The 27,939-nt window shown below is 46.2% G+C and overlaps 1 protein-coding gene across 3 annotated transcripts in view; it reads left to right on the forward strand.

Moving 5' to 3' along the window:
* The window catches only part of Ttll11 (tubulin tyrosine ligase like 11), a 224,062-nt gene extending 197,513 nt beyond the window's left edge, over nucleotides 1-26,549 (forward strand). For 2 of the 3 annotated variants that reach the window (XM_020173109.2, XM_074051080.1), the window contains exon 9: nucleotides 21,380-26,549. In XM_020173109.2, the coding sequence (XP_020028698.2) occupies nucleotides 21,380-21,675 (296 nt within the window). In that variant the 3' untranslated portion in view covers nucleotides 21,676-26,549. The remainder of the gene's footprint in view (nucleotides 1-21,379) is intronic. The other variant, XM_074051079.1, reaches the window with a different exon arrangement.
* Nucleotides 26,550-27,939: the final 1,390 nt, after the last annotated feature.

Consider the following 27,939-nt stretch of genomic DNA (forward strand, 5'->3'; position numbering starts at 1 on the left):
ATCTCTCTCTCTCTCTCTCTCTCTCTTCCTCTCAGCTTGGACACTCTTCTTCTGCCCTTGGACCTCAGAACTCCAGCCTCCATGGCCTTCAGACTCCTAAGCATATAGCATTGAGCCCCTCTCTCAGGCCTTTGGCCTCACACTGAGAGTGACACCATTATTTCCTAGATTCTGAGGATTTTAGACACCACACTACTGGCACCTCAGGGTCTCCAGTTTTCAGGCAGCCTGATGTGGGTCTTTTCAGCTTTCATAAGTTTATGACCAATATCCTTAGTAAGTCCTCTCTCGCCTATCTGTGGTAATATTATGTTTAGCTTTATAAGAAACTAACAGTCTTCCAAAGTGACAGTACCGTTTTGCATTTCCACCAGTAATGAATGAAAGTTTTTGTTACTCCACATCCTTGTCAATACTTAGGATAGTCAGGTTTTTATTATTTAGTCATTCTAATAAGTATATACTGCTACTTCGTTCTTTAATTTTAAATTCCCTAAAGACATTTGAAGCTGAGCATATTTTCCTGGGTTTCTTTGCCATCTGTATATTTCTTTGGTATGGAATCTATTCAGATCTTTGACTTATTTTTTAATTGCATTGTTTGATTTCTTATTGTTGCATTTTAAGTGTTCTTTATATATTTTTGGAGACAAGTTCTTCATCAGATACATGTTTTCCAAATATTTTTCCCAGTCCGTGTTTTATATCTTCATTTTGCTTTCTTCTCTCTATGGTGCTGAGGCTCAAATTCAGGGCATGGTGCATGGTAGGCAAGTGTTCTACCACTGACCTATACCCCACCCCATTTTCTTAATCATATCTTTCTCAAAGCAGAGGTTTTTAATTTTAATAAAGTCCAACTTATCTGTTTCTTTTTTTCCTTCATGAATCTTGGTTTTTGTGATGTATCTAAAATTTCATGGCCCAATCCAAGGTCACCTAGATTTTCTTCATTTCTCTGAGAAGTGGTACAGTGTTATTTGAAAATTAATTTCTTAGCTAGAAATGTATGCTACAAAATGAACTTATTAACGAGAAATAACTGTAGTCCTGGGTCCTCAGGAGGGTAAGGCAAAGGATTGCTTGAGCTCAGGCATTCAAGTCCACTCTGGGTAATGTAGTGAGTCCTCATCTCTTCAAAAAGAAGGAGAAAGAGGAGGGAAAAATACGATTAGTATGCTGAAAGAAGAGAGAAAATTCAATCATATAAAATGTTCTGTTAAAACCAGAGAAGACAGAATCACCTATCATCCCAACTCTCAGAAGACTGAACAGCATGTTCAAGAGTTCAGTCAGCCTGGGTCACATAGTAAGACCCTGTCTCAATGTAAAAACAACATAATGCATTACTAAGCAGAATGTAAAACCATACATATACTATAACTGCATCTAGGTATAAAAACACTTGACGCATATAGATAAAACTATGAGGGAAGATGTAAAAATAAACAGTTGTATACAGTGATGAGGTTCCACAGAATTTTTCATTTTAAAAATATCTACTATTATTATTCAGTTTTTATAAGATTAAGATAAAATGAAAAAAACAGAGAAGGCAGAAAAATAGATTTAAAAACATAAAAAACGAACACATGCAATGAATAGAAAGCAGTTACAGTCATGGTGGATATTAATCCAATTATATTAACAACTACTTTAAATGTGAATGGTTTAAATATGTGAGTTAAAATACAGAGCCTGTTGAGAGGATGAAAAACAAGACCCAACTATATGTTGTTTACAAGAACCCCATTTTAAGCACAAAAGCATAGGTAGTTAAAAAGTAAAGGGATGAAGAAAGATATACTATGCTCAGACTAACCAAAACAAAGTTGGAGTAACTATGCTAATTTTAGATAAAGCAGGCTACAGACAGAACAAGCAGTAAAGACCGGTTCTAATGATAAGGAGTTCAATTCTCAAAGAAGATATAACAATCCTTAACATGTATGTACTTAAGAATAGAGTGTCCAAATATGTACTGCAAAACTAACAGATTCACAAAGAAAAGTAGATAAAAATCTATGATTATTGTTGGAGACTTCAATACCCCATCACAACTGACAAATCCAGTAGGCAAAAAACAAACCTAGTAAGGTTGTAGATGAGCTGAATGGCATCATCAATCACCTGGACCCAATTACCATGTTTAAAATACTTCATGAAGAGCAGAGAATGCATTCTTCACAGTTCATATAGAACATTCACCAAGATGAGGTAAATGGCTAGGCTAGAAAACACACTTTAACAGTGTTACAGGAATAGAAAAAGGGCTAGAGGTGTGGCTTGAGCAGTAAAGGGCCTGCCTAGCAAGCATGAAGCCCTGAGTTCAAAACCCCAGTACTGCTAAAAAAAAAAAAAAGATAGAAATAATGCAAAGTATATTCTCAAATCATAGTAGAATTAAACTAAAAATAAATTTCAGAAAGATAACTGGGAAGTCCCCCCAAAATTGGAGATTAGGTAGCACATGTCTAAACAAACTCTGTTCCCTCTGCTTCTATATTCTGGAAGATACTGAAGAGAATTGGTATTATTTCTTTCTTAGGATTCACCAGTGAACCTGTCTGGACCTGGTGCTTTCTTTTGCGGGGAGGTTATTAGTTATACATTCAAGTTCTCCAACAGATATTCAGGTTATCTGTTTTTCCTCATACGAGTTTTGTTTAATTTTGTGTTTCAAAGAATTGGTCCATTTCATCTATGTTACCAAACTTGTGGGCTAGAGTCATTCATAATATCCCTTTATTATCACTTAATGTCCCTGGGATGAGGAGTGATTGTTGGCAATAATGGCGCCGATAGGTTTTGGTTCTTACTGCACCCTTAAGCTTCTGTTTTCCAGGGTCAGGTCCTGCCTCAAGTCTAGCTTGAATCCTCCTTCTGCCCCAACCTCCAATCAGCATGAACCATAAGATCCTAACCAATCAGATCATGCCGAGTCTCACTGAGGGGTATTTAAGCCCCTGCCCTTCCTGCTGCTCTCTCTCTCTGCTCTCTCCCTCTCCCACCTGGCAATAAAGAATCTCTTGGCCAGATCACTCCTCTCCACGTGGTCACTTTTGGGGCCTACATTTCCAACAGTGATGATTCCTCTTTCATTTCTGATATTAGTAATTTATAATTAATAATTAATAATATAATAATCTCTGTTTTTTTCCCTGATTAAACTGGCTAAAGCTTTATTAATTTTATGGACCTTTTCAAAGAATCAGCATTTGGTTTCTTTCATTTTTCTCCATTGATTTCCTGTTTTTAATTTCATTTGTTTTCGAAATTTTCATTGTTCATTTTCTTTCACTGATTTTAGATTTAATTTGCTCTTCTTTTCCTAGTTTCCTAAATGAAAGCTTGAATTCTTGATCTTAGCCCTCCTTGTCTGATAGGTGCATCCAGTGCAATACACTTCCTTCTGTTGCTTTCACTGTGCCCCACATGCTTCAGTACGTTCTGTTTTCATTTTCATTTATTTCAAGATAGTTGAAGCTTTCTCTCAAGACTTGTATTTTGAGAGCTTTCTATTTCCCTCGTTAGGAGTTGGGCTGCATTCATCGTGTGATGTAACTGTTGGTGCCAGAGGCGTGGGGCCCCTCTAGTGTCCTTGCTCTATTTTCTCCTCCTGTTGCCTTTGGGTTTCCCTAAAAACTCCTTCTTAAATGGAGTCTCTGAGTAGCATCTCTGTCAGCTTTAATCCTCCATTGCTCTACTGGAGCCCTGTGGGTGTGGTGGCAAGGTGCTGAGGAGAAAAAGCATTCTGTAATCTCAACATTAAATCTCAGCTTTTTAATGGGCTGGAGCTTATAGGCTGTGACTTCTGTAAATTTTCTTAGTCAGGTTTTTCCTCCCCTCATGTGGGACAGGAAGGCTGGAGATGCTAGACTTGTTTAATTGCCCTTCTCCCATGTCAGTTAAGCCTCTGGAGAAGTAGTCTCCCTTGAAAGCAAGCCTTTGTTATGGAGAAAGTCCTAGGCCTGTTTCAAAATGGTCACTGTCCCCCTAACTTGCCTGAAGCAGGAAATGCACCCTAGGCCTCTAGCAGTGCTTCAATTTCCAAGTAAGATTTCTCACCAGTAATCCCAGCACTCAGGAGGCCAGGCAGGAGGATGGAGAGTTTCAGGGCAGCTTGGGCTACACAGTGAGCCTTGTCTCAAAAAAACCACTTGTGACTGGCTCCAGTGCTTCTGCCCTGTAGCTATCTCAGTTCTCTGTTTTCTGCATTTGCCTGTCTCTCCAGCTTTCAGTATGGCAGTCTACCATGTGACTTCAATTCTCTGATGGATCCAAGAAAAGTCATTGATTTTTGGATCGCTCCACTTTTTGTTTTTCTACTTGTGAGGATGGGAGTGAGGATTTCAAAGCTCTGTACATGTTGGAGCTAAAACTGAAAATTTCCCCATAAGCATGTTCACATTGCCCGCCCCCCCATCCCCCAATCCTAGAGGTAAGCTTTCTAGTCCTGTTTACAAAAAAGAAAGCTGAGCTCAGAGAAGATAAGTAATGTGTCCAAAGTTACCCAGCTAGTGAGCAGTAGAGCCAAAATTCTTTCTTCAGAGTCCAGTGGTATTTGAGAGACCATCCCAATCATGAGCATTCCAAGAGTGCTTCCCTCAGAGGCCCTTCCAGAGACTTCCATGGAATCCTGAGTCAAGCCTGAGCTTCATCCCTAAACCCAGGAGTGCAGTGGGCATCTCTGCAGCCCCTCTGGTCAGTTCTCTGTAATCAGGAAAACACCTGAGCTAGCCAATCAGAGCTTGCCCAAATCAGAGCTCACCATCTTTTACCAGGAGCAAATTTAAAGCCCACTCCAACATGCATTCATCTTACTGCACAAAACTGTAATGGTTAAAACCACAGCCCCAAATCCCCCAGGGGACATTTGGCCATGTCTGAAGACAGGGTTGGTTGTCACCACTGGTGGGGGGAGGGGAATTGCTATGCTGGCATCTAACGGATAGAAGCCAGGGGTGCTGCTAAACATCCCATAATGCACAGGACAGAGAGCTATCTGACTCAAAACGTAAATAGCAACCACGCATTCCCTTGAACTTTCCCAAAGACAGCTCCTGAGGCTATGAGAAATTCCCTGTGCTCCACCATTGCCATGTGATACAGCTCCCAGCCAACTGAGGGCAAGGGAGAGCTCCCTCAGCTTTGGAGGCCAGGCGGCTTCCTGGGAAAGGGTGCACACATCTGCTCCGGGAGACCTGGCATCATCGAGGCACTTTCTTCTTGGTGGTGGTGGGCGTCTCTGCCCACACATCCCCAGATCACGTCTGTGAAGGAGACAGCCTTATGTAAGCGCAGCCTCATATAACCTTCTGTTGTCTTGGCACCCAGGGCGGGGAACCCCCCCCCCAAAGTCCCTTGGAGACCTTGGTTCTGTTCTAAGCAGGCCCCACACTTCTGCTTGCTGCCTGCAGGGTAACATCCAACCTCCTCAGCCTTTGAGATCAACTGTGCTGGTCTCAGTCTTCATCATCTGCAGCCCTGACACCCTCCCAAGTCACCATTCTCCCATGCATGCCCTGCAGGGTGACATCACCATCACGGACTGTTAGGCCAGGCCACCATGCCTCATCTCTATACCTCTGCTCAGGTGTTTCTCCTTGCCTGGAATGCCCTTCCCCACCTGGACTGTCTGGACCAGGTCTGCATGGAGACCCTCCTTTATGAGGCTTCACAGACCCTCTCACTGCCCTCCCTGTCAGTCATTCTCTCTGCAGTGCTGGGTTGGTTCTTGGCATGTCCTCCAGCAGGCCCTATTCTATGTGTCAGTATTCTTTCTGGGTGTCCAATGGGTGCCCAGCACCTTCCTGCTAGTACCTGGTTCTGGTTTAGGGTCCAGGGCCTAGCACAGTGGAAACTTGTTAATGAGTGAGTGGATGAGTACATGGCCCTGGGCTCCAGATTTTCAGAGTGGCTACTTCCACTGTGAGACAAAGGACATGTTCCTGAAGCTGTATGGTCCTGAACATGTCACTTGCCCTCCCCGCCCTGTGTGCCCACCAGTAGCCAACTGTAATGCTGTGAGTGTGCCTCACAGACCCAAAGATAGAGGAGTAGCAGAATCCTAACCAACTTCAGTGCTCCCCTAATTCTCCCTTTGCAGTGGCCCTAACTGGCCCCCAGACAGCACTGCTCTAGGCATGAGTACAGTGAAAGAAACATTTTTGTGCACTAATAAAATTACCTTCTCTAAAGAAGGCAATTTGCATGTTAATGTTTTGGGTAATTCTGTGCAGCTCCAGTGCCCTTGGGGCTGCAATTTCTCTCTGACAAAGTGACAAAAATAAACTACCGAATAAAAGAGCATTTCTCTTCTCTCTCATTTGTGCTCTAACATGACATTCTTAATGTGAGTCAAGTTGAAACCCACTGCTCTGTCTTATTTTTGACACCAATCTATCAGAAAGAAAATCCATCTTCTGTCACCTCTCCAAGTGACAGGCTGATTTTGACTGGCATCCTGAGGGGTCACTCCTTGAGGACAGGACTAAGTCTCCCCTTGGTGAGTGGGCATTTACCCCCTTCACCTTCTCGCCCCTCTAAGTTTGAGGCCTTCTGTAAATTCCAGAAGGCCCAGCTAAGTAACTGGAGGATGGTCAGGGGGAGCAGAGTGGTCTTCATGGGTGAGTCGGTGCTTCAGCTCCCCGCAGACTGCCCAGCTTTGGAAAACAAGAATTGCTACACTGGGAGGGGGAAGCTGAACTACTGCCCTGCAGGATGGCAAGCTGTTTTTTCCACTACGGTTGGCCTCTTTAGTGACTTAAAGGTAGTCAGCAAAGAAGATCGAATTTATGAGCATCTTCTTCGGGCCAGATAAGTTAACTACTTTCAACCCCTACAAGCACCCCTAGAGCTGGTGGTGTGCACAGAAGCTGAGGCTACAACAAATTAGCCAAGGTCACTAAGCAGCTTATATGAGGCAGACCCTGCATTCAGACTTAAGTGTGTCTGATATCCAGTCTGGGTTCTTCCTACCCCACATGGATCCACTAATGGTCCACGAGCCTGTCTTGCACCACGTACTAGTGGTGAGAGACATATACAGGGACCAGCAGTGCAGCCAGACCCTCATACCCCTGGTGTCTGGAAGCAGAGGCAGACATTGAGCTCAGAAACACTCCTGTAATCAGGTGTTATGATAAGTTTCATTAATTAAAGTAAGTTGCTTTTTGTTTGTTTGATGGTACCAGAGTTTGAACTCAGAGCCTTGCTCTTGCTAGACAAGTGCTCTACCACTTGAGCCATATCTCCAGCCCTAAAGTAATAGCAGAGAGGCTGTAATTTATCTAGACTGTGGGTCAGAGGGCTGTGTCAGTAAAGCAGTTTTTATGCTGAGATGAAAGGGTCACCCAGGTGAGACCCAGGAAAATGGTGTTCAGGGCAGAGGGAATGCCAACGATGAGGGCCCTGAGGTGGAAAGTGTCTGGGAGACAAAAGGCAGCAGGGTGACAGAAGAGGAATGCCAGGCAGCCAGAGAAGTCAGAGGAGGCTAGCTCTTGCAGCCCCTCAGAGAGAATAAGGAATTGTGGGCTCCCTTCTGAGTGTTGTCGGAGAGTTTCAAGGAGGGGTTGCATGGTTGACCTGGGTCTCTACAAGGCTGTCTTGGATGCTGTGTTGGAGGCAAGGAGACCAGTGAGAAAGCTGTGTAGGAGACAGGGGAGCAAAGCCACTCAGGCAAGGTCTGGCAGATGAGAACAGAAGTTATAATGCTTGGTGTGTTGAGGGGAGGTAAGGTTGTGGAGAGAAGTTTCAAAACTGACCTTTGGGTTCTAGCTCCTGCAAGTCAGTAGGTGGAGATGCTATTTATTGGAATAAGTCCTTTCCTCCAGGAAAGGCAGGATTGGGAAGCTCATTTTTAACAAGCTCTTTGAGATGCTAATACGGTGTCCCAGTGGCACAAAAGCAGTCTGGTCTGGAGATAAGGATTCTGACGATTTTGGATGGCACTGATTCATTGAAGATATTTAAAGCCTAGGCAATGAATGATAGGAAGAGGGTAGAGAAGTCAGGCGGGAGCCCTGTAGGACCCAATGCAAGGTAAAATAGGGAGGAGCCAGCAAAAGAGACCCGAGGCTGAGCCAGGAGTCAACAGAGGGGAATCAGGAGAGTGGGGGCTACAGAAGGGGGATGGGAGAGTTTCTTGGAGGGAAGGTTGTCAAATGCTGCAGCGGGAGAGCTGAGAAGAGCTGAGAGGCGAGAAAGGAAAGGAGTTGCCTAGTCATTTGGCAAGACACAGTTGGGTGGAGAGGCAGGGACGGAAGTCCTCTCCTGAGCTGGAAGTGAGGTTTCAGAGGCACACGCTGTGGGCTAGTGTTCCCAGGGGAAAGTCTGACTAAGCAGGAAACAGAGAGGATGATAGGGAGAGAAGTGCAACTGTCAGGCACAATGCAAGGTTCCAGGGCTAGTCGGGGGCTGATAGGCACCCTATAGAGCAGTACAGAAACTGACGTGCCAGGAGCATTCCACCAACCAACTTCAGATCACCTGCCTTTCTTCCCTGCACTGCTCCACCTCCAGCCCCCTTCCGCCCCCACTCCCATCAGGCCAGCTCAGAAGCACCTGCTCTGCATCCCAGCACAAGAAGAGCAGTAAGATTTTTTAAAACATTTTATTAACATTTATTAGTTGCACAGTGGGATTTCATTGTGACATTTCCTATATGCTTACATTGTACCTTGGTTAAGTCACCCCCACCATCATTCTCCCTCATCCCCCTGCACCCTTCTTTGAACAATGTCAGCAGGCTTCATTGTTCTATTTTTATACAAGTATAGAAAGCAGATGGATCATACTCACCCTCCTTCACCCTCTCCATTCACCTTGCCCCTCCCACTAGTACACACCTCAAACAGGACCTGTCTTACATTCCTGTCCTTCATTGTTCAAAGAGATTTCACCCACAAACATATTGTACTTTAATCAGGTCAACCTTCTCTATTACTCTCTCTTCCCCTTTTCCCTAAGCCCTATTATTTAAGTTTTCAGTGTGTGTCATTATGCCAGAGCACTAAGATTTTGCAGGGTCTAGCAACTCTGCTCAGAGAGGTCTTCCTTCCACTTCTGACCAGCAAGCTGCAGCCGATTCTGGAGACCCCAACGCCGAGACAGCTTGGCAAGAACTATCAGAACACACACAGAAGCTTGGTGTGGCTGTGCATGCCTATAATCCCAGCACTCAGGAGGAGTGCAGGAAGATCTTGCATTCGAGATCAGCCTCGGCTAAATAGTGAGACCCTAGCTCCAAAAAAAAAAAAAAAAAAAGTAATCACTTGTTCAAGTCCTGAATGCACTGGATGTGCAAAGACATTCATTGCAGCATTGTTCATAATAACAAGAAAAAAAGAAACAAGAAACATCGTAAGTGTCCATCTAGCTAAGGAAGGAATTATTAAAACTATGGTATTCTACACAGTCTGTACAAAATGGAGTAGGTCTATACACACTGATACGGGAAGGTGTCAAGACACATGGTTTAAAATACAGTACAATACATAGAATGCCAGGGATACACTGTATTAATAACGAAAGACAGGACTGTAAAATAGGTATAGTGTGCATGTGGGGGGAGGGGTACTTGTCACAGGGAAAGAGTGAATGAAGGAGATGAAGGTGAGGGTATGTGATTGATGGACCTCATATACTTCTATGAAATGGAACAAAGAAACCTCTTGCAACTGCTTTAAGTGGGGTGAGTAGGGGGAGGGGGAGAGACGATGGGGGTGATCTAACCAAGGTACAACATAAGCTTGTTTGGAATTGTCACTATGAATCCCTCTTGTACAGTGAATATATCCTAATTTTTAAAATGTATATGATGCATATGGGCACAGAATTATAGGGATGGTGATGTGCACAGAGATGTGTATATTCCATTTTGTGCGTATAAACCAAAGATCGCAAACCGTGCACTCAGGCAGCAGAGGAAACAGGAAGAGGCTCTCACTTTCCACTATTCACAGGGTTCCTCTGCTGGAGGTTTTTGCCTTTTCTGCTTCTTCCAGACAATGATTGGCTTCGTCCTTTACATTTTAACCCTATCTACCTCGGCCCCACAGCCCTCTCTTACATCAATCTGTCCCCATTTCTCCTGTCCTCTGCCCTGGGGGAGATTTGCACATCTCTGTGTCTACCTGGTGGGCAGTCAGTCAAACTGCATTATGGTGCTGGCTGCCCTACAGATACTTACAGAGCAAGGCTCTGTGTTAAAGAGGACCAGCACCACAGGTTTCAGTACACAGGCTGAGTGCAGACAGCACACAGCAGCCAGAAGGGGCCTCCTGGGGGAGAACCCAGCAAAAACCCATCACTGGCCAAGAAAGGGCTAGATGAGTGTTGGCAGCAGTGTCAGGGAGGGCAACACATGGTCCAAATTTCACAAGGCAGCTGCAGGAAACCAGAAACAGTACAAGAAGCTCCTGCTAACTTGCCCCTGTGGGTCCTTCCCTGCCTGTCTGAGAAAGCCTGGTGTCTAGAAACAGCTGCCGGAAGGGCAGATTCACTGAGCCTGGGTTCAGTCTGTGGGACTCTGAGCCAACGGCTTTGCTTCCCTGCACCCAACTGCAAAACAGGACCCAAGACGACATGTCATTAAACACAGGCAGGCAACCAAAAGGAGAAGCCAGGGTCATAAGAGTGTGTACCACCCTGATTTTGTTTTGAGGATTATATGTGCAGTGCCATAAAGCACTCACCACAGTGCCCCCCACACATTAAGCACATGCTGTATGCTGACTCCCTTTATTGCTTACCCTTGTGTTATTTTGAGTGTTGTTAGTGCTGTGTAAAGGCCTGGGCTGTGTTATCTCTGAAGTTGTTTCTAAGCTGGAAATTTTGACTACTTGCTGGGGAATGAGTATTGAGCCTTAGAAGGTTCCACTGGAGTCATTAATCTCAAGAGAAATATTTGGAATGGTGCAAAGCAGTCTCAGGAAGAGGTGACAAGTACTGTGAACCTGTCTTCATAGACAAAGACTCAGGACCTGTGTTTCTATTGTGTTGTAAAGCGGTGATGTTGGATGGGACTGGCCTGGGGCTTTGGGCTCCTCTGCACCAGCCAGTGGATGTTGGGCTCCTCTGCACCAGCCAGTGGATGACCTGTGATTAATGGAAGATGGAGGATAGTTGCTTTTGCCTTTGATTTTGTTTGTTACCCAGGTGCTGCTGGCTTTCTGGGGGTAATGATTTTCCTGCAAGGTCTATTTATGATTCCATCCTGACACCCATTTCTCCAGCCAAGGACAAAGGTGATAGTGGCTTGCTGCTGCTGTGACACTTACATACAGTGACTGCCCCATGCTGTGTAGGAGTGGCAGGAACAAGTCTTCATCTTTCTTCTCTCCAAGGATAGGCCTTGAAGGGGATTCTCTTTGGTTTGGGGGAGAATGGGTTTGAGGCACTGGTGGGAATCCTAGCACTATCACTCTCCAAGTCACGAGGAGTGTGACTTTGAGAACCCACCTTGGTCTTTCCCAGTTCAGCACTGTCACCTGTCCAATGCAAAAATTAGCAGTGCCAGCCTCTCAGGGCTGCCTGGTGACATAGAAAGTGTCCAGGGGGAGTCCTAGTGGTCAGACTATGCTTCATAAATGCAATTTGTGATTTTAGCTATTACCTTAAGAATTCAGAAGCTATGATCATTCCCAATACTTCTAGAATCCTGAGAGATTACTCAGTCCAGCTCCTCATTTTACAGAAGGGAAAAATTAGGCCCATGGAGGAAAGTGACCAGCTCCAAGCTGGGCAGTGTGAAGGAACAGAAACCAGCAAGAAACCTGTCTCCTGACTCCCTGGGCTTGGAAAACTCAGTTTGGCTAGCACTATAAAAGAAGAAACCAGAACTAACACTGTGGTAGTACCGCAGGCAAAGGCAGTGAGAAGGCAGAAATCCAAGTGGAGAGATGACAGGAGGCAGTTGAGCTGCCAGATTTTCTGGGTGGTACCTTGTAAAAGCCACTAAGGGCAGATATTACTGCCCCCATTTTGCAGATGAAGAAACTGAGACCAAGTGTCATAAAACACCCTGACACCTAGGAAGTGGTGGAGCTGGAATCTAGACCAGCTCATCAGAGTCCTAGTCACTGTTCATGGAGCCCATTTCATGGCAAATGCCCAGGTCTGACCTTCTTTACATGGAGTCCTCTGAGACCCCAACCCCAGGCTTAGGGAGGTGGTGGCAATGACTTGGAGGCCCATGCAGCTGCAGACAGAGAGCCAGGCTGCCAGGGGCCTGAGGAATGGGGAGAAGACAGAGTCAGTGATGAAACACCTCTGTGTCTGTGCAGCCCTCAGATAGCTCTTCTGGGGGCTGTTCATTGCACAGAGAGAGATCATGAAGCTAATTCCAGACCAGATCATTCTGCTTTATTTCCTAGTAAGGATTCCAAACAGAAAACTTGTATACATATACATTTAGGGTTTAACCATGAGACAGAAACATCTATTCTAAGTGAGTAATAAGAAAGAGATTTAAAAGTTGAGGAGAGAGAAGGAATTGGCAATGACTGTCCTCACTCACAGACACCTTGAGATAGATGACTGGCAGGGAAGCTTAGGTACTTTTGAGAGAGAGAAAAAAAATTCATATTCAGTCCAGGATAATATCCCTGGCTGTCTACAGTGATTTGGATTTAATTATATCATATATGCAAATGTGCTCCATAAACTGTAAAATAATACATAAATGTCAGATGTTAAGAAAGCCTAATAGTGTTGGAAAAAGAATGTGAATTTGAGTGCAAGATAGGCACAGGTTGAAATACTGCCTCGTTCCCTAGGGGGTGACCTCAACAAGCTACTTGGCCTCTCTGGGCCAGTGTCCCTCAACTGTAAACACGGAATACTTGTAATAATGTCCTCCCCCAACCACTGTTTTTGAGAACCAGATGAGAAGTCGAATTTCCTTGTAAACTGGAAAACGCTTTGCACACACAAAGTATTAATCTTGTTTCCGTCCTTAAACCCCTGAATAGATGATAGGATTAGTGGGGAGCAATTACCATGCTTGCATAGAGTCATGTGTGCCAGGATGGCTCCCTAGGAAGTGAGCAGGGAGGACTGTGGGCCAGCAGGAGCCAGTGGGCCCACCCTCGCACAGCTGATTGACAGAATGAGCCCTGGCCTGTCAGCGGCCTCATCTCAGTATCCCAGTGGCAGCCTCCAGTGAGAGGTGTGTGTCTAGCTACAACTGGAATGTTTCAAAGCCTGCTTTCTCCAGCGACATCCATCCACCCAAATGAAGTTTCAAGAACCACTCAACAGCTTATGTCCAGGTGTGGAAGGCAGGTGGGAAAAGCCCATTTGCAAAGACCCACAGATCTGGCTGCACCTTCTTTTACTGACATCCAGCAGGCATGGATGAGGCCCATCCCTATTCACTGCAAAGCTGATATTGTTTCTGGAATTTTCTTTTTTTTTTTAATCTTTGGCAGCATGGATGCAACTTGCATTTGGCCAGCTCTTTGAAGACTCAAAGCAAAGTGGAGTAAAGGAGTTAAGGGATGGTCCTTAGGTTGCCACCTAGGTGACTGTGGCATGTCTCTTGAATGCCAGATGAAATTTAAAAATAATGCCTGCTCCATAGGTTTTTTTGTATGATTAAGTTGAATGACATATGACAGCCCTTAGCCCAGAACAAGGGCTCAGTAACTATGAACTAGAAAGGTTTACTTTCATTACTTTCACCGTAACAAGTCACTGAAACAATGTTGCCATGTGATCCTTCCAAGTCACATCCCAGCTGTGAGGGTTCCCTGTGCCTGGCAGAAGTGGAATGGTTCTCTTATTTTTTCCTAAACACTCCAGGGATCTCAGAGACTTAGGGAGCATACTGGGGCACCTCAGCAGAGCTGAGGGTTTGAGAGCGCCAGAGACTGAATTGTGCCCTCCCCCCAAAAAACTCTTACGTTGAAACTAATCCCCATTGTGACTCCATTTGAAGAAGGGGCTGCTGGGGAAGTAGTTAACGTTAAATGAAGTTAGAAAGGTGGGGTTATTTTGTGTGTGTGTGTGTGTAGTACTAGGGCTTGAACTCAGAGCCTACACCTTGAGTCACTCCACCAGCCCTCTTATTGTGATGAGTTTTTTCGAGATAGGGTCTTGTGGAACTATTTGCCGGGGCTGGCTTTGAACTGAGATCCTCCTGATCTTTGCTCCTGAGTAGCTAGGATTATACGTGTGAACCACCGGAGTTCTTATTCAATAGACACCAGAGAGCTTGATCACTCACTCTCTGCCATGTGAGGGCACAGTGAGAAGGTGGCCTTCTGCAAGCCAGAGAGCGGGCCCTCACCAGAACCCAACCATACTGGTGCCCTGATCTCAGAATTTTAGCCTTCAAATCTCGGGAAGTAAATCTCTACTATTTGAGCCACCTAGTCTGTGGAATTCTGTTATGGCAACAGGAGCAGACCAAGCATAGGGGCAGATGGGCAGTGGGACTCTTGCTTGCCCTCAGTGGGTCTAGCCCAGTATACTAGGTTTCTCAGAGACTGTTCTCTTGGCTTCTTCACTGCACAGCCTCCCCAAGAGTCCTTTAAGACATGGTCAATTTGGAGTGTTCGTCCCAAAGGTTCTTTCTGATCACCCACAGAGCTGAATCCCCAAAGCTGCTGTTACAAATGCATTTTCTGGGGCCTCCTTGCAAATAGACACACTCTCCAGGAGGAGGGAAGGGAAACCTGCATTTCTGAAGGTCCTCAGATTCTTTTAAGCATAAAATGTTTGAAAACCATTGACCTTAACAGGAAGGCCTGTCTGGTGGGCCTGGGGTCAGAGACCCTCCTTCATAAAGACTCCTAACTTGCCTTCACCCTCCCCGCCCAGTCCATAGGTGTCTCTTGGTTCTCATTACATATACGTCCAGAAGCTAATCAGCCCTCACAACCTCCGTGTCCACCACCATGTCAAAACCACCACTGTCAGCTCTTGCTTGAACCAATGCAGTAGTCTCTAAGGGATCCCATTGCTTTCTTTCACATTTGTCCCTACCCCTTGCTCTCAGCCAAAAGACACAGTGATCATGTCACTTTAGAACTCCCCCACTGACCTCCCATCTTCAGCATAAATTCCAAACACCAGCCATGGTCTGCAGAGCCATGTGTGACCTGGCCTTCTGGCACCTTTCAAGTGTACTATACCTCAGTGAGATAGAAGAGGACGGGGCCCAGGAGAGGGCTGTGGAGCTCTCCCGGCAATGACACTGCAAGAAGCCCGGGGCATGCGGTTTCCTGGAGACGACAAGGGGGCTTAATGCACAGTGGAAGCAATTTCATGGCTTTTCAACTCCATCATTAGTCTTTTAAAAATAACTGGTTGGGTTTTCTCTCAATCAATGTCTTAAAATAAATGTAGACATTTTTAGCCCAAAGTCAAGCTTCTTTCTGTTTAGGGCAGCCCTTTTTAGACCACTTTTTTGCCACTGGATTTTCAAAGTAAGGTACACTCAGACTGGATTCAGTGGGGGTGAGAAAGTCCCAAAGTGGGGTCCCTGGTCTTGTGCCTTAGCAGCACCTGGGAACTTGCTAGAACCCCACTTCAGACCTCTGAATCAGAATTTGTCTGTGGGGTGTCCTCAAGTCCAGGTCATTCTGCTTTCACAAGCCTGCAAATCTTCCTGGAGAAGACTTTTCACAGTGGCCATCTCCTTTGCTGCCAGCTTGCCTCAGTGTCCATGCTGTCAAGTGCAAATAATGACAGCTGTGTCGCAAGCGTGTTCAGAGGTTCACAGTCAACTCAAGTGCATTAAACAGATCTTTCTGGTACCTGCCATGTGCCCAGATGTCCTGGACACTGGGAACAGAGAGACGACTGGGACTTGGTCTCTGACTCCTGGGCTCACAGTCTTCCTGGGGATTTACCCCAGTATTTGACCAGAAATGAGAGGAAGCAGTAAGGAAGGGTGATAAACTCCACCTCATAGAACCAGCGACCTCAGAGGCTGGTTGGGGATATTTTTTAAAGAATATGTATTTCTTCCTAATTATTGTCAGTAATGAGTATGCATTCTTTTGTTTGGAAAAGACACAAAAAGTAGAAAGCAGGATAAAAATATGCTCAAGAAGTCTAGCCATGCTCCCCACCCCACTGTACTATCAACAGCCTGGCGGTGGATTCCTGCACACTTTGTTTTCTTTGGAAGGAATTTCCTGTTAGGGAAAATTCCTAGGACTCTGATCACTGTTAAATGATATAAACACTTAAATGGTTCTTAAAACTTTTATGCCAAGTTGCTTTTCAAAACTCCACAGTGGTCTGGACACAGTGGCTCATGCCTGTAATCCCAGATACTTGGAGGTAGACATTGGGAGGATCACAGTTTAAGACCAGCTGGGGAAGATGGAAGTAGAACATCAGTGAAACCCTATCTCAACCAAAAAGCCAGCTGTGGTGGTTCACATCTGTAATCCCAGCTACACAGGAGGCATAAGTAGGAGGATCATGGTTCCAGACCAGTCCAGGCAAAAACACAAGATACTAAACTAAAGCAAAAAGGGGCCAGGAGTGTGGCTCAAGGCTCAAGTGTTGAAGTGTCTGCCTAAAAAGCACAAGGCCTAACCTCAGTATTGCTAAAAAAAAAAAACCCCAAAAGTCTACAGCTATTGCACCACCAGTTGACTGTACCCTTATTTTCACTTTTATTACCTTAGTGAGTAAACAATCTCCTCATGACTTCCAGGGTGCTGGTTGTTTTCTCTCTTACTTGTGCATTCATGTGCTTTGTGTATTTGGACACTCTACATGAAATTAATTGCCAAAGCAATCTAACATTTATTAAAAACAACAACAACCCAGATTCCTGGGGTTTTGTTAGAAAATAAATGAATCAGAAATAAAAACAGTGACGTACCGACTATTTGTTATACCATTCTCAAGAAGAGTGAGCAAAGATAAACAGTGTTCAGCGGGGAGGGGTGGAGCAATGATTTACAAAGCAAAAACTTGATGGAATGTTTACTTGTTTTTTTAAGATGGGGTCTCACCATGTTGCCTAGGCTGGCCACAAACTCCTGAGCTCAAGACATCCTCCCACTCCAGCCTCCAAGAGCTGGGACTGTAGGTGCAGGCCAGCACACCTGTCCTTCATGGAATATTGCAAGGCTGCGTAGCAACCTACAAAAATGTTTTTAATTTTAAATAAAATGAAATTCTGCATGTGTAGCTATGGCAGGCAAGTGATACACAGCTTCCCGAGGACAGATTGTGATCGGAAGGTCAGTTGATGAAGATACTCGAGCTCTAGAGGGAAAATAAGGCCTGAACTCTACCATGCTCTCTGCCAATATTCTCGCTGCACTTTATAATAAGTAATAACAAGGCAGGAAAAAGACCCAGGTCCACCTGACAGAACACACAGACTATTTGGGAAGGCTCTGGAAAAGGCTGGAACCTCTAGCCATGTAGGCGTTGCCCCTTTGCCCAATCCCAGGCTCCCCTCTCCAGTAAAAACCCCAGCACCTTACTCCTGAATCCAGTGCTAACTCCCCCCTGCTCACCTCCTCCTCCCTTCACCTCCTCAAAGCTGTAGAAAGATCCACTCTCTGAAGCTCACTGAATATTGACCTAGGTCAAACTATTACTTCCTGGACCACCTTGATAGAGTGAGGACCAAACCCAACCTCTTGTCAAATTCAGAAGCACAGCCCTTTCTAAGGGGCCGTTGCGGGGCAGACACCCCCTGTGCTTGTGGTACAGTTTGGGGTGTGCCCTCTTCTCAACCCTCGTCACCTCCATTCTCTGGGACCCATGTCACAGGGCTGAGCAAAGTATGCAGGGATGTGAGTCAGTTGAGATGGCCTTTTTCTCCAGCCCCCTGTCTAAGAAGTGTTTGTCTTGGTTTGTTTTTTTTTCTTTCCATTTTTATCTGGGGGGCAGGGTGTCATGCAGTTTGAGGGTAATCCAAGCTCATGTGAGACCTGGGGTTGGTCCCGTCTTTGTTGACTTGGATCATGTGCCCCAGCCCTGTGGTAAAATGAAGATGTTGGCAAGGTTCCTAGGAAATGACGGTGGCCTTGTTGCTGGGAAGATGCTGAAGTGTGGGCAGGACTCTGAGCCACCACCCACCTGACTTAGCTGCATATTGGGCTGGGCCCCTTCTTAAGATTTTAGGTGAGGAATAAATAAAAACAAGAAGATAGAAAAAAACCCCAAGTTTCTATCACCATAGAAGAAATCAGTTAGAAATCACAGGCCTGAAAGTGTGCTGAGGCTATGCTAGATGTGGGGCTCCATGACTCCAGCACCTTCACTGGAGTGCACGTTCATCTGCTCTAGCATGAACTCTCGCCCATGAGGCCAGCCTGGTGCAGCTGGCCTCTTCAGCAGTGCCTGCTGCAGGTGTCCTGTGTCATCCATGGGTGACATATGCTCTGCCTCCCTGCTTTGTCCTTCCTGCCCTCAGCCCAGGCCTCCAACCCTGGCTCAGCTCTGCTTGTCAAAGGCCCTCACTCCTCTTCAAAGCCCAACTCAAATGTCCCCTTCCCCACATGGCTTCTTTGACCCCACCCCAGACCCTCCAAGTATGTCCTGGGCTGCATCCTGTGAGTGCCTCACATTTCCCTCTGAGCCTGTCTGCCCTCTACAACTGTGTCCTCACCCCAAGAGTGCTCTTGGTGGGGAGACTGGGGGAAGAGGATGCAAAATAAGGTGCAGAAGCCACATGGCATAAGGACTGTGTTCAAATCGTGGCCCTGCCACTTACCAATGTGGAACCTAAGAGCAAGCTGTTCCTTACTCTGGGCCTTAGTTTTCTCTTCTGCACAATGGGAGTTGTGGTGAGAATCGGGGTACCTGTCATAGTGTACCTGGCTCACATAGAACCATCAATGTCCATTACCCTTCACTGCTTCTTTCCCTTTACAGTGATCTCCCCAGTCTCCGAAGTCTTGCTGCTTTCTACAGTTTCTACAGTTTTAGTCAATATCAGTCTAAAAATATTAAATGGAAAATTCCAGAAATAAACAATTCATAAGTTATAAACTGTGCATCTGAATAGCAGGAAGGAATCCCAGGCCATCCAGCATCATCCCACTCTGGCTGGGAATCATCTCTTTGTCCTCTGTATCCACTCTGTATAGGCAACCAGCCCATCAGTCACTTAGTAGCCATCTGTTACAAAAACAACTGTAACAGTATCGCAGTGCCATTGTTCAAGTAACCCTTATTTACTTAATAATGGCCCCAAAACTCAAGAGTAGTGATGCAAAGAAGACACCAGAGAGACAAATGAACTCTTGTGATATATGGCAATGCTGCAGAGCATACAGGAAAAAATTTAAAATATTCGGTATACAGTTTGGTGCTATCAGAGGTTTCAAGGCATTCACTGGGCAGGGGCGAGGGGGCAGGTGAGGGGAAGAACTTGAAACATCCCCAGAGAATAAAGGAGGAGGACAATTATATGTGTGTGTGCATGTATATATATATTATTTTAAGCATTTTATCAAAGTAGAATATATATAGCATATAAAGTTTGCATTATATTTTTTTCAAAGTGAAACATGTACCTGACTTCAAATTAAGATCTCAGCAAAGGGTTCATAACAGAAGCAGCTGCACCTACATCACCTCTTTCCACCCACCAGAATCCCCCATTGCATATTTAAAAATTGCATACCTGTTCGTTACAGAAAATGTAGACAAACCAGAAAAATATTAAATTCCACTTTTCTTTTTAAAATGTCTTCTTCCAGATAATTCAGCCAAACTTTTCTCCCCAAATAAGTCCTTAGTGCATTTTTTTCTGTGCATCATAGCTGTAACCACAGTCTGCCTTCAGTGAAGGGGACAAAAGTAATGTGTGTTTTGTGTAAAACAATTCAGTGACTTACTCCATCCTTCTACTCAGAGTGACCCAGGAACCAGCAGCGCTACGCGCCATCACGAAGCTAACAATAGGTGTGTCTTTGGCCCCATCCCAGAATCCACATTTTAACAAGATCGTGATAATTAGAAAGCTCAGTAATGAATATCGCTGAGTGGTGTAGACAGAGCCACGCACAGTTGCAGTCCACCAACTGTTGGCCTGAGCCGCAGTGTAAATAGCCTATTGCTTCCTTTATAGAGAGACTTGCTCCACAATACTGTCAGCTGAACTAAACAATGTGATTGATGAGGTGGATGATTTACATTCTGGCCCAAGCTCCTTATCTTGTCAAGGACCATGGACGCGCTGTTCGTGGACTTGGCATCCTCAGCGGGCCACACTCAGAGCAGGCACTGTTTAGATCACACAGTTGGAACATGGGGGCTGGGACTGGGTTTCTCTGCCGTTGGATCTCAGCCTCTTCCATTCTGTGTATGTGACCCACCCAATCGTGACATGCAAGTATGTATGTGTGCATGTCTCAAATGCACAGGCATATACATGTTCATACACACAACGCCCACATCCCCCAGGAGAGCCTGGCAGAGGGTTGACCGCCCCCTGAGTTGGACAGAAACCCCCCGTTTCCCTTCGTCTGTGCACACCAGGCCTCTGTTCATATAGAGAGTCTGGGGAACTGGCTCAGTGGTAGAGCACTTGCCCAGCATGCAGGAAAGCTTTGCTGAACAAGTAGTGGTGAGCTCAGATCCCAAAGATGGGTCAGAGGCAAAGCAGGGGAAGAACATCCTGGGGCTCGGGCGGGGAATGGGGGTGGGGGGGAATCTGCATCTTACACTCCAAAGTATAACTTTGGTCGGAGAGAAGGCTTTACTTTTGGAGATAAAATTTACATACAGCAAAACCCATAAACTCTAAATGCACCTTCCAGTGTAACCACCACTCCTATCTTCATATAGAACACCAGATTGGGTTTATAATTATAATAGCTCACCCCTCCAATTATGAAAGTTAGGCAGTGGTGGGGTAAGATTTTTTATTATCATTACTAATATAATATATAATATTATATATAATATAATAGTATAAAATATTTTATTTTATTTATTACTATTGTACTGAGGTACATCGTGACATTTACAAAAGTGCTTACAGTATATCTTAGTTAAATTCACCCCCTCCATCATTCCCTTTATCCCCCCTTCTCCCCTTCTTAGAAAAGTTTCAACAGGTCTCATTTTTCCATTTTCATATATGATGGAGCTGGGTCTTAATGGGAAAATTTTGTTGTGGTACCTAGAAATCACTTTCTACTTGGATTTCCCCACTTCTCTGAGACTCAGTTTCCATATGTATAAAAGAGGGTTAAACCTACTCCACAGGACTGTAACTCAAACATAGTGCCTGGGCCTGGTAAGCGTTCTGTGAATTGGCTCAGGCAGAGCTTCCAGAATGGACACGCAGTGGGGACAGACGCGGGGTCCTGGAGCAGTCTCGTGCTGGGGTTGAACCTTTCTGGAGCATTGCAACACCCTGAGGCTATCTTTCTCTCCACAGGGATGTGTCTGCAGGCCTTTGTAGAAGCTTTCTTCTTCCTGGCCCAGAGGAAGTTCAAGACAAGGCCACTCCACGAGCAGGTGGCCTCTCTGATCGACCTGTGTGAATACCACCTGTCCCTGCTGGATGAAAAGCGCCTGGTGTACAGCGGAACAGCAGCACGGCGGAGAGCCAGACCCCTAATAGAACAGTCCTCCCAGGAGACCCTCCCAGCAGCCCAGCCCGCGGGGGGCAGCCCCCCACCCTGCATGATCGGTGCTAAAAAGCTCTCCCACTCTGGACATGCTCTGTCCTGAAGGCCACTATGTCCTCCAAAAAGAAGCCTTCAGGACTGAAGAGAGTCCCAGGCTCCTGTCTGTAGAGAGCCACAGCTGCTGATAATTCCCATTCATTGTCTCTGTGTTCTGCAGAGCATCTGTTTCCTGAAGCCAGTTCTTGCCTGCCTTCATCACACACACCTCTTGGTGACCCGCCCTGTTTGCAAGCTATCAGTGGACATATGACATCTGAAATGTGGCAAATGGCACCTGTTATTCTGGGCTTACAGGAAATACCCACTGGGGTAAAGCTGCTATGTCTGGGGCAGGGCAGGGAGTGGGGCACCAGCAATCCTAAAACTAAGAACTGTGGAGAGGAAGTAGAGACTTGGTTCTGCAGGGGCCTCCGAGAGCCTGGTTAAAACCCAAGAACATCGTGTGTATTTCCTCCCGGCCATTCTCTGCGAATGAAGTGGAAATACAAAAAGGCAGACATGAACCTCCCACCCCAATCATGTGCTACTTGGGTATATTTAACAGATTAGCCTCATTTATTTCAGTAACTGTTGCTGCAATGTTTGGTTTGTTACTAATTAAGAAATAATTAACAAATAACTAAGTTAGGCTCTTAGAGCCTTGAAGCAGACAGGAGCCTCAGAGATCATTTGGTTTGCTTTGCTTTGGCCTTGACTCCAAAACAGGAATCCCATCTTCAGCCTTCCGTCCAGATGGCCTGTGGCCTCAGAGTGGACTTCTGCAAGGGTGGGGTGTTGACCCCATGGTAAAGGCCCTTGCTAGGGGAGTGGAGGGGCTTCAGAGGGAAAGACATAAGAAGCAGAAAAGTACCAGGCAAGCAGGATAGTGTGAGTTGGAAGCATGGTGGCCTGGACCAGAGCAATTAGTGTTCCCAAGTGAGAAGGAGAGTTTGAAGCCCCTATGTCTGACCTTATGGACCCCTTAGGCAGAGCAAATGAATTACACAGTGAAAGTCCCAAGTAGATGTGTCTAGACACACTTGTTATCAGCTGGGAGCTGCAAAGAATCTGTTAAACAGAGCTCTAATTTGACATCATTTCTCTCAGTGGCTTTTCAGAAAGTATTGGCTTCAGGTCTAGAACCAGCCAAGCACAGTGACTTGGGTGGGTGAGGGACCAAGAGGATGAATTCCAGCCACATTGGGGTGGTAGAAAAAAAGTCAACCCTCATGGTGAGAGATGTCCTCTTCACGTCGTGACTGTCATTTGGAAGCAGGTTACTGTCCATTATAGAACCCTTCTGTCCTGGAAGCAACCCCTCTGTGGACAGGGTCCAGGAAAGTCCCATGCTCTGGGGGACCCAACTCCGCAGTGATTGTTAGGGAACAAGGCTGCCGTTTCACGAGAGGCCCTTCAATGACAAGTTAGACCCTTTCGCCCCCAATACTGTTAGAAAGAGTTTCAAGGCAAAACAAGTTCTAGAGACTTCTCCCACCCCCTCAGTTCCTTTGGGAAGCTCCACTGTGTTTTCCCCCTTGGATAACTAGTCCCTAATTTTTCAGGGAATGATTGAAAGGAGAGCAAAATTACCTTCTTGCTAGCAGAGAGGGACCAGTTAGCGACCCCTCCAGGTACAGCTCAGAGTACCCTGTGCTTGGCTGTGGCATAAACCCATTCCTTAGAAGGACCCTCAAGACCCATCCCAGCTTAGGGAACTAGGCTCAGCTGTTTTGCTGTTCAAGGCAGGAGCTTTGACCTGCCAGCCATCCTGGCCACCCTCCATCCCTCCAGCTCAGAGGGAACTGGAGAACAGAGCAGACATATCCCTTCTGAGAGCTGCCATCATCCAGCAATCAAGCCCCTCCCTTTCCATCCAACCTAAGAGCCACTCCTGAGCCCGCTCTGAGTCTCTGACTGTGCTCCCAGGTCTCTTAGTATATGTTGGCAGACAGGAAGAGAAATTGCCATTTCTCCTGTGATGAGAGCGCCCCAGCAGGTCCCTGCTCTGTGTCCCAACCCTTATGCTGTCTGTGCCCCAGACTCTGGCAAGCATAGGTCTCTTTCAAAGTCCAGCTCAAGTGCCCCACTGAAGTTCCACCACACAGAATGAATGGCTTCTTCCATATATTTTTGAAAATCTAGAAAGTTTCTTTCTTTTTTTTTGCAGTACTGGGGCTTGAACTAAGGGCTTTCACCTTGAGCCACTCCATCAGCCCTATTCTTATAAAGGGTTTTTTGAGATAAGGTCTCGCAAATGATTTGCCCATGCTGGCTTCGAACCATGATCCTCCTGATCTCTGCCTCCTGAGTAGCTAGGATTACAGGCGTGAGCCATCAGCACACAATGATAGTTTCTTTCTTAACCAGGCACACACCTATAATGCCAGCACTCAGGAGGCTGAAGCAGGAGAATCATGAGTTTGAAGCCAGCCTTGGCTACATAGTGAATTCCTTTCTTACCATGCTTAACTGTGGGAGTATAGCCTTTGCTCCACCCAGCTGTGGCTTCTTTTCAGGGCCAGGTATGTGCTAGATCCAGGTTGGTCCCTCAGCCATAGAGCAGGGGCCCAGCAAATGCTTGTTGAAATAATAGGATCCTAAGTAGTCCAGGTGAGGAGACAGCATCACCATGCTCCCTCTCCCAGTAGCCTGCCTGCACCCTAAAGAATTATGGTTTTCAAACCTTGCCAAGCCAGATCCCAGGCTGGCTTGCTCTATCCCCCAAACATGGCAGCTGTCCCATGACTCCCTGAATAGATAATGGCTTTTCTAACCTTTCGATCTCTCCACAACCAGACTCCATGTGTCCTTCAGCCCTGGACACTGAGGACTGCTTGGCTGCATGGTCCTCACCACCACTCCTTCCTTGGGCATCTAGCCTCTCTCCCCTCCTATGTTGGCCTGCACTGGTGTGGGGCACCCCACCATTCAGAAAAGTTATCCTTCTATGAATGCAAATAGTTGGGGGATGGGACTAGATGGGCCTGGGTAGGAGTCAGTCTTTCTAGAACCAACTCCCTTTCCTATATGAACCTAACAACACGTGTTGAGTGCTTTGCAGTTTACAAAAGTACTTTTTAAATCTGCCTCCTCACCTGAGCCTCCCAGTGAGGGTGAGAATTATCAGCACTCTTTTCTGCTATCCAGGAGGTTAAATGGCTTGTCCAGGGCACCATTCAGCCATGGAAACGTACATCTCTGAAAATCTGCGTGTTTGCTTAGCATGTACCTGGGGGCCCCAGGGATTTGGGGTGGACTGACCTGCTCTTCTCCCACTGAAAACCCCAGGAATGTTCTGTAGGCCACACAGACTAAGGAATCTAGGTCCCCAGCCTTCCAACTGGGGGTGATATGTCCTCTCTCACTCAGTCCTGGGAACATTTAGTGAGATAATGGGAAGCACAATGAATGTGAAGGTGTTTTGTAAACCAAGGTGCTGCCGAAATGGAGTGTTGACCTTCAGGCCAGTCTCTGGTTTCCTACAAGGCATAGAAGGATGAAGGATGAAAAGCTTCCTTGAGTAATGTCATCTGTCAAGACAAATGAAGCCAAATGGTCAGCTCCTCTCCTTCCCTGCTCACTCTCATATTTAAAGACATTCACAGGCTGAAAAATGGTCCCCGCCACTCCTCCGACATCTGGAATTTGCCTCATGATTGGCAGAATGCTGCTCCAAAATACCTCAATTTTTTTTCTTTCCTTTTTGGATTAATGTGCTATACTCTTCGTCCTATAGAACCAGGCATGCCACGGTCCACATTTGAGCACCTTCTCTCCAAGCTTGGAAACTACAAACTCTCCCGGAGCTGGTGTTCCCAGGGGCTGGGGGAGCTGTCCCTCACTGAGGGACATTCACAATGTGCATTTGCCTAAAATCCACCTCATCTCCATTGATACGTTCGCCAGTCTCCTATTTGGCTTGTTGGAAATTTTCCCCCATGGCATGTGAATTTCTCTGATACAAAATAAGTCCGTTTTTTCTATTCTCAGAGACAAGGGAACTCTGCAGAATAGTCAACATATTCAATTGCTTTCATTGCTTGTAACCAAAAGTCTTGCTTTTTGCTGTAACTAGAAAAACCATGCAGCTTAGTGCTCACACTTACAGACCACAGACACACACACACACACACACACACACACACACGCACACACCACATCACTGAGCACAGCTGAGTGCTTTCGTATAAAATGGTAAACCACTACTGATTTTCTCATTTCTGGCAATTTGCTTCTGAGTCCACAGCCCTGGTGTATGGCTCCTCACCAAGAGGCTCCTAGGAAACACATTTCCTCCCACACTAAGGAAGTTGTTGGCTAAGATTCCAACCAGGATGGAAGTCTGGGACCACTGCAGCTCCCCCAGGCCCCACTCAGGCTGTAGGAATATTTTCCCCACAGAACATCTTGCATCAGAATGGGAAAGCCCAGAGGAGGCTGTAGCTCTTCTGGAAAGATCAAGGGCTTTGTAGTCAGACCTGGATCTGGATTTTTCTCTGTCTGTTGCAATCTCTCTAAGTGACCATGGACCAGTGATTTCCTTTCCCCTATTCCTTGCTTGTACAGCAGAGATCATGTCAAAATGGATGCACAGAGCCTGGTATGGGACTTGTCACCAGAGAGGTATCTTCATAAATGTCTGTTGAGAAAAGGCATGGTCTCCATATGCTGAAACGCAGATGCCAGGGAACACTGATGCCAACCTATCAGCCTTGGCAGGGGAGGCTCCTGGAGGTCTGGTGAGACTCCCACAGGCTCAAGCCACCCTCTACCCCGTACCCAGCTCTGCCTTTAAGCTGCAGCTCCTGCCTCTTAAAAGCCTTTAAAAAGTCTTGATTAAATTTTCATGGCGCATGAAGTCAAGGTTCTGTCAGTTTGCCTCAGTTGTCTTGGTAACTTTGTAAAATGCAATAATAAAACAAAGCTGAATGTTGCTAACCACAGGCTCATTGTATAAACAACTACAGGGTATTGATAGTCTCTTTGGTGTGATAATTTTTGACAGCAAACCCGATGGGGTGGACATGCTTGTTCTTTTTAGGTCAGTTGGTAAGAAAAGGCCACCTTTTAATTTTTTTTCTCCCTTCATGGTTAATGTCTGCCTGGGAAGGTAACTATTGCCTCAAAGAAACTATGAGATCCCAGGTGAGCTGGAGGGAGGAGTTTGGGAAATCCAGCCTCCATCTGCTGGGGATGGCTGTCATATGAGGAATAGGCTTGTCCCTAGTTTGGCCACCTGTCAGATACTCCATTGGAGAAATGCCTGCCCTGGGAGAAAGGTCAGAACCTCTGCTTGGTGTACGTGAAGCAGTCCCTGTGTGCAGCTCGTCTGTGCAGCTGTGCATGGCAAGTTTCTGCCTCATGGGCAGCTCAAGGCAGGGTACCTCCCAGAGGACTGCACCAACAAAGCCACTTTTGGTGCTGCTAGTACACCTGGTGGCATGTCCCTGGGAACAGAGGCCCTCACCCCCTTCCAGCGTCTCCTCCCCCTCGACCCTCTGGGAGCGGCATATGTTCGCTCTGATTATTTCCCAGACTCTGGGCCACCCAGTGGAAAGAGGAAAGCAGATGGCCTTGAGTTAAAAATAAAGTGAGACCCTACCTCCCTGGAAATCTCCACCTCCCAGTGGCATCGGAGAGGCATTCGTTTTGCACAGACCCTCTGCCACCAGGGAAGCCACCTAAGTAGGCTGGGCCCACTGGCAACTCCCTGGGTTCTTTGCCAGTTCATAAAACATTCAAATCTCATACATGCCTCTCGTTCCTACTATGTCCCCTGTTTTTTTTTTTTTTGTCTTAGGCTCCCCTGTTGCAGGTCATGGCTCTGTAGTGCTCTAGAGCCATCACCCCGCTGTCTGCTGGAGAAACCCAGGTTTGCCTACCAGGGGTCCTGTAGCCAGGTGGGGAGGTGGTTAGGGCAGCCTTTCTGTGAGGTTACCTCTGTCTTGGCCCTCTGCATCCAGGCCAGGTGTATCTTTGAGTGGGGACTGTCATATCCTAGGCAACACTTCTACCCAGGTGCCTTCCTGCAGGAACACCTCAGGGCTCATACCCCACCTCTAACTTAAACGCAAACAGTTCTAGCCTTACCTGTTCCATGGAAGGGACTTCACTGTAAAATTGTATCCATGGCTACTTCAGTTCAACCTTCCAAGTATGTGAATGAGGCAAAGGAAATCTAGAGAGAGAAGGGGCTTGCCCCTATTCCCACATGTTAGGGATGTGATTCTCTTTGTGGGAGAATCTATTTTGCTCTGTTTGATCAGAGGGGTACAGTAAGAGCTTGCGCCAGCCTTGATCCCAGCACCTCATCAAATACCCACCACGG

This window comes from Castor canadensis, chromosome 13 (genome assembly GCF_047511655.1).
Source record: "Castor canadensis chromosome 13, mCasCan1.hap1v2, whole genome shotgun sequence".
NCBI classification, from domain to species: domain Eukaryota; kingdom Metazoa; phylum Chordata; class Mammalia; order Rodentia; family Castoridae; genus Castor; species Castor canadensis.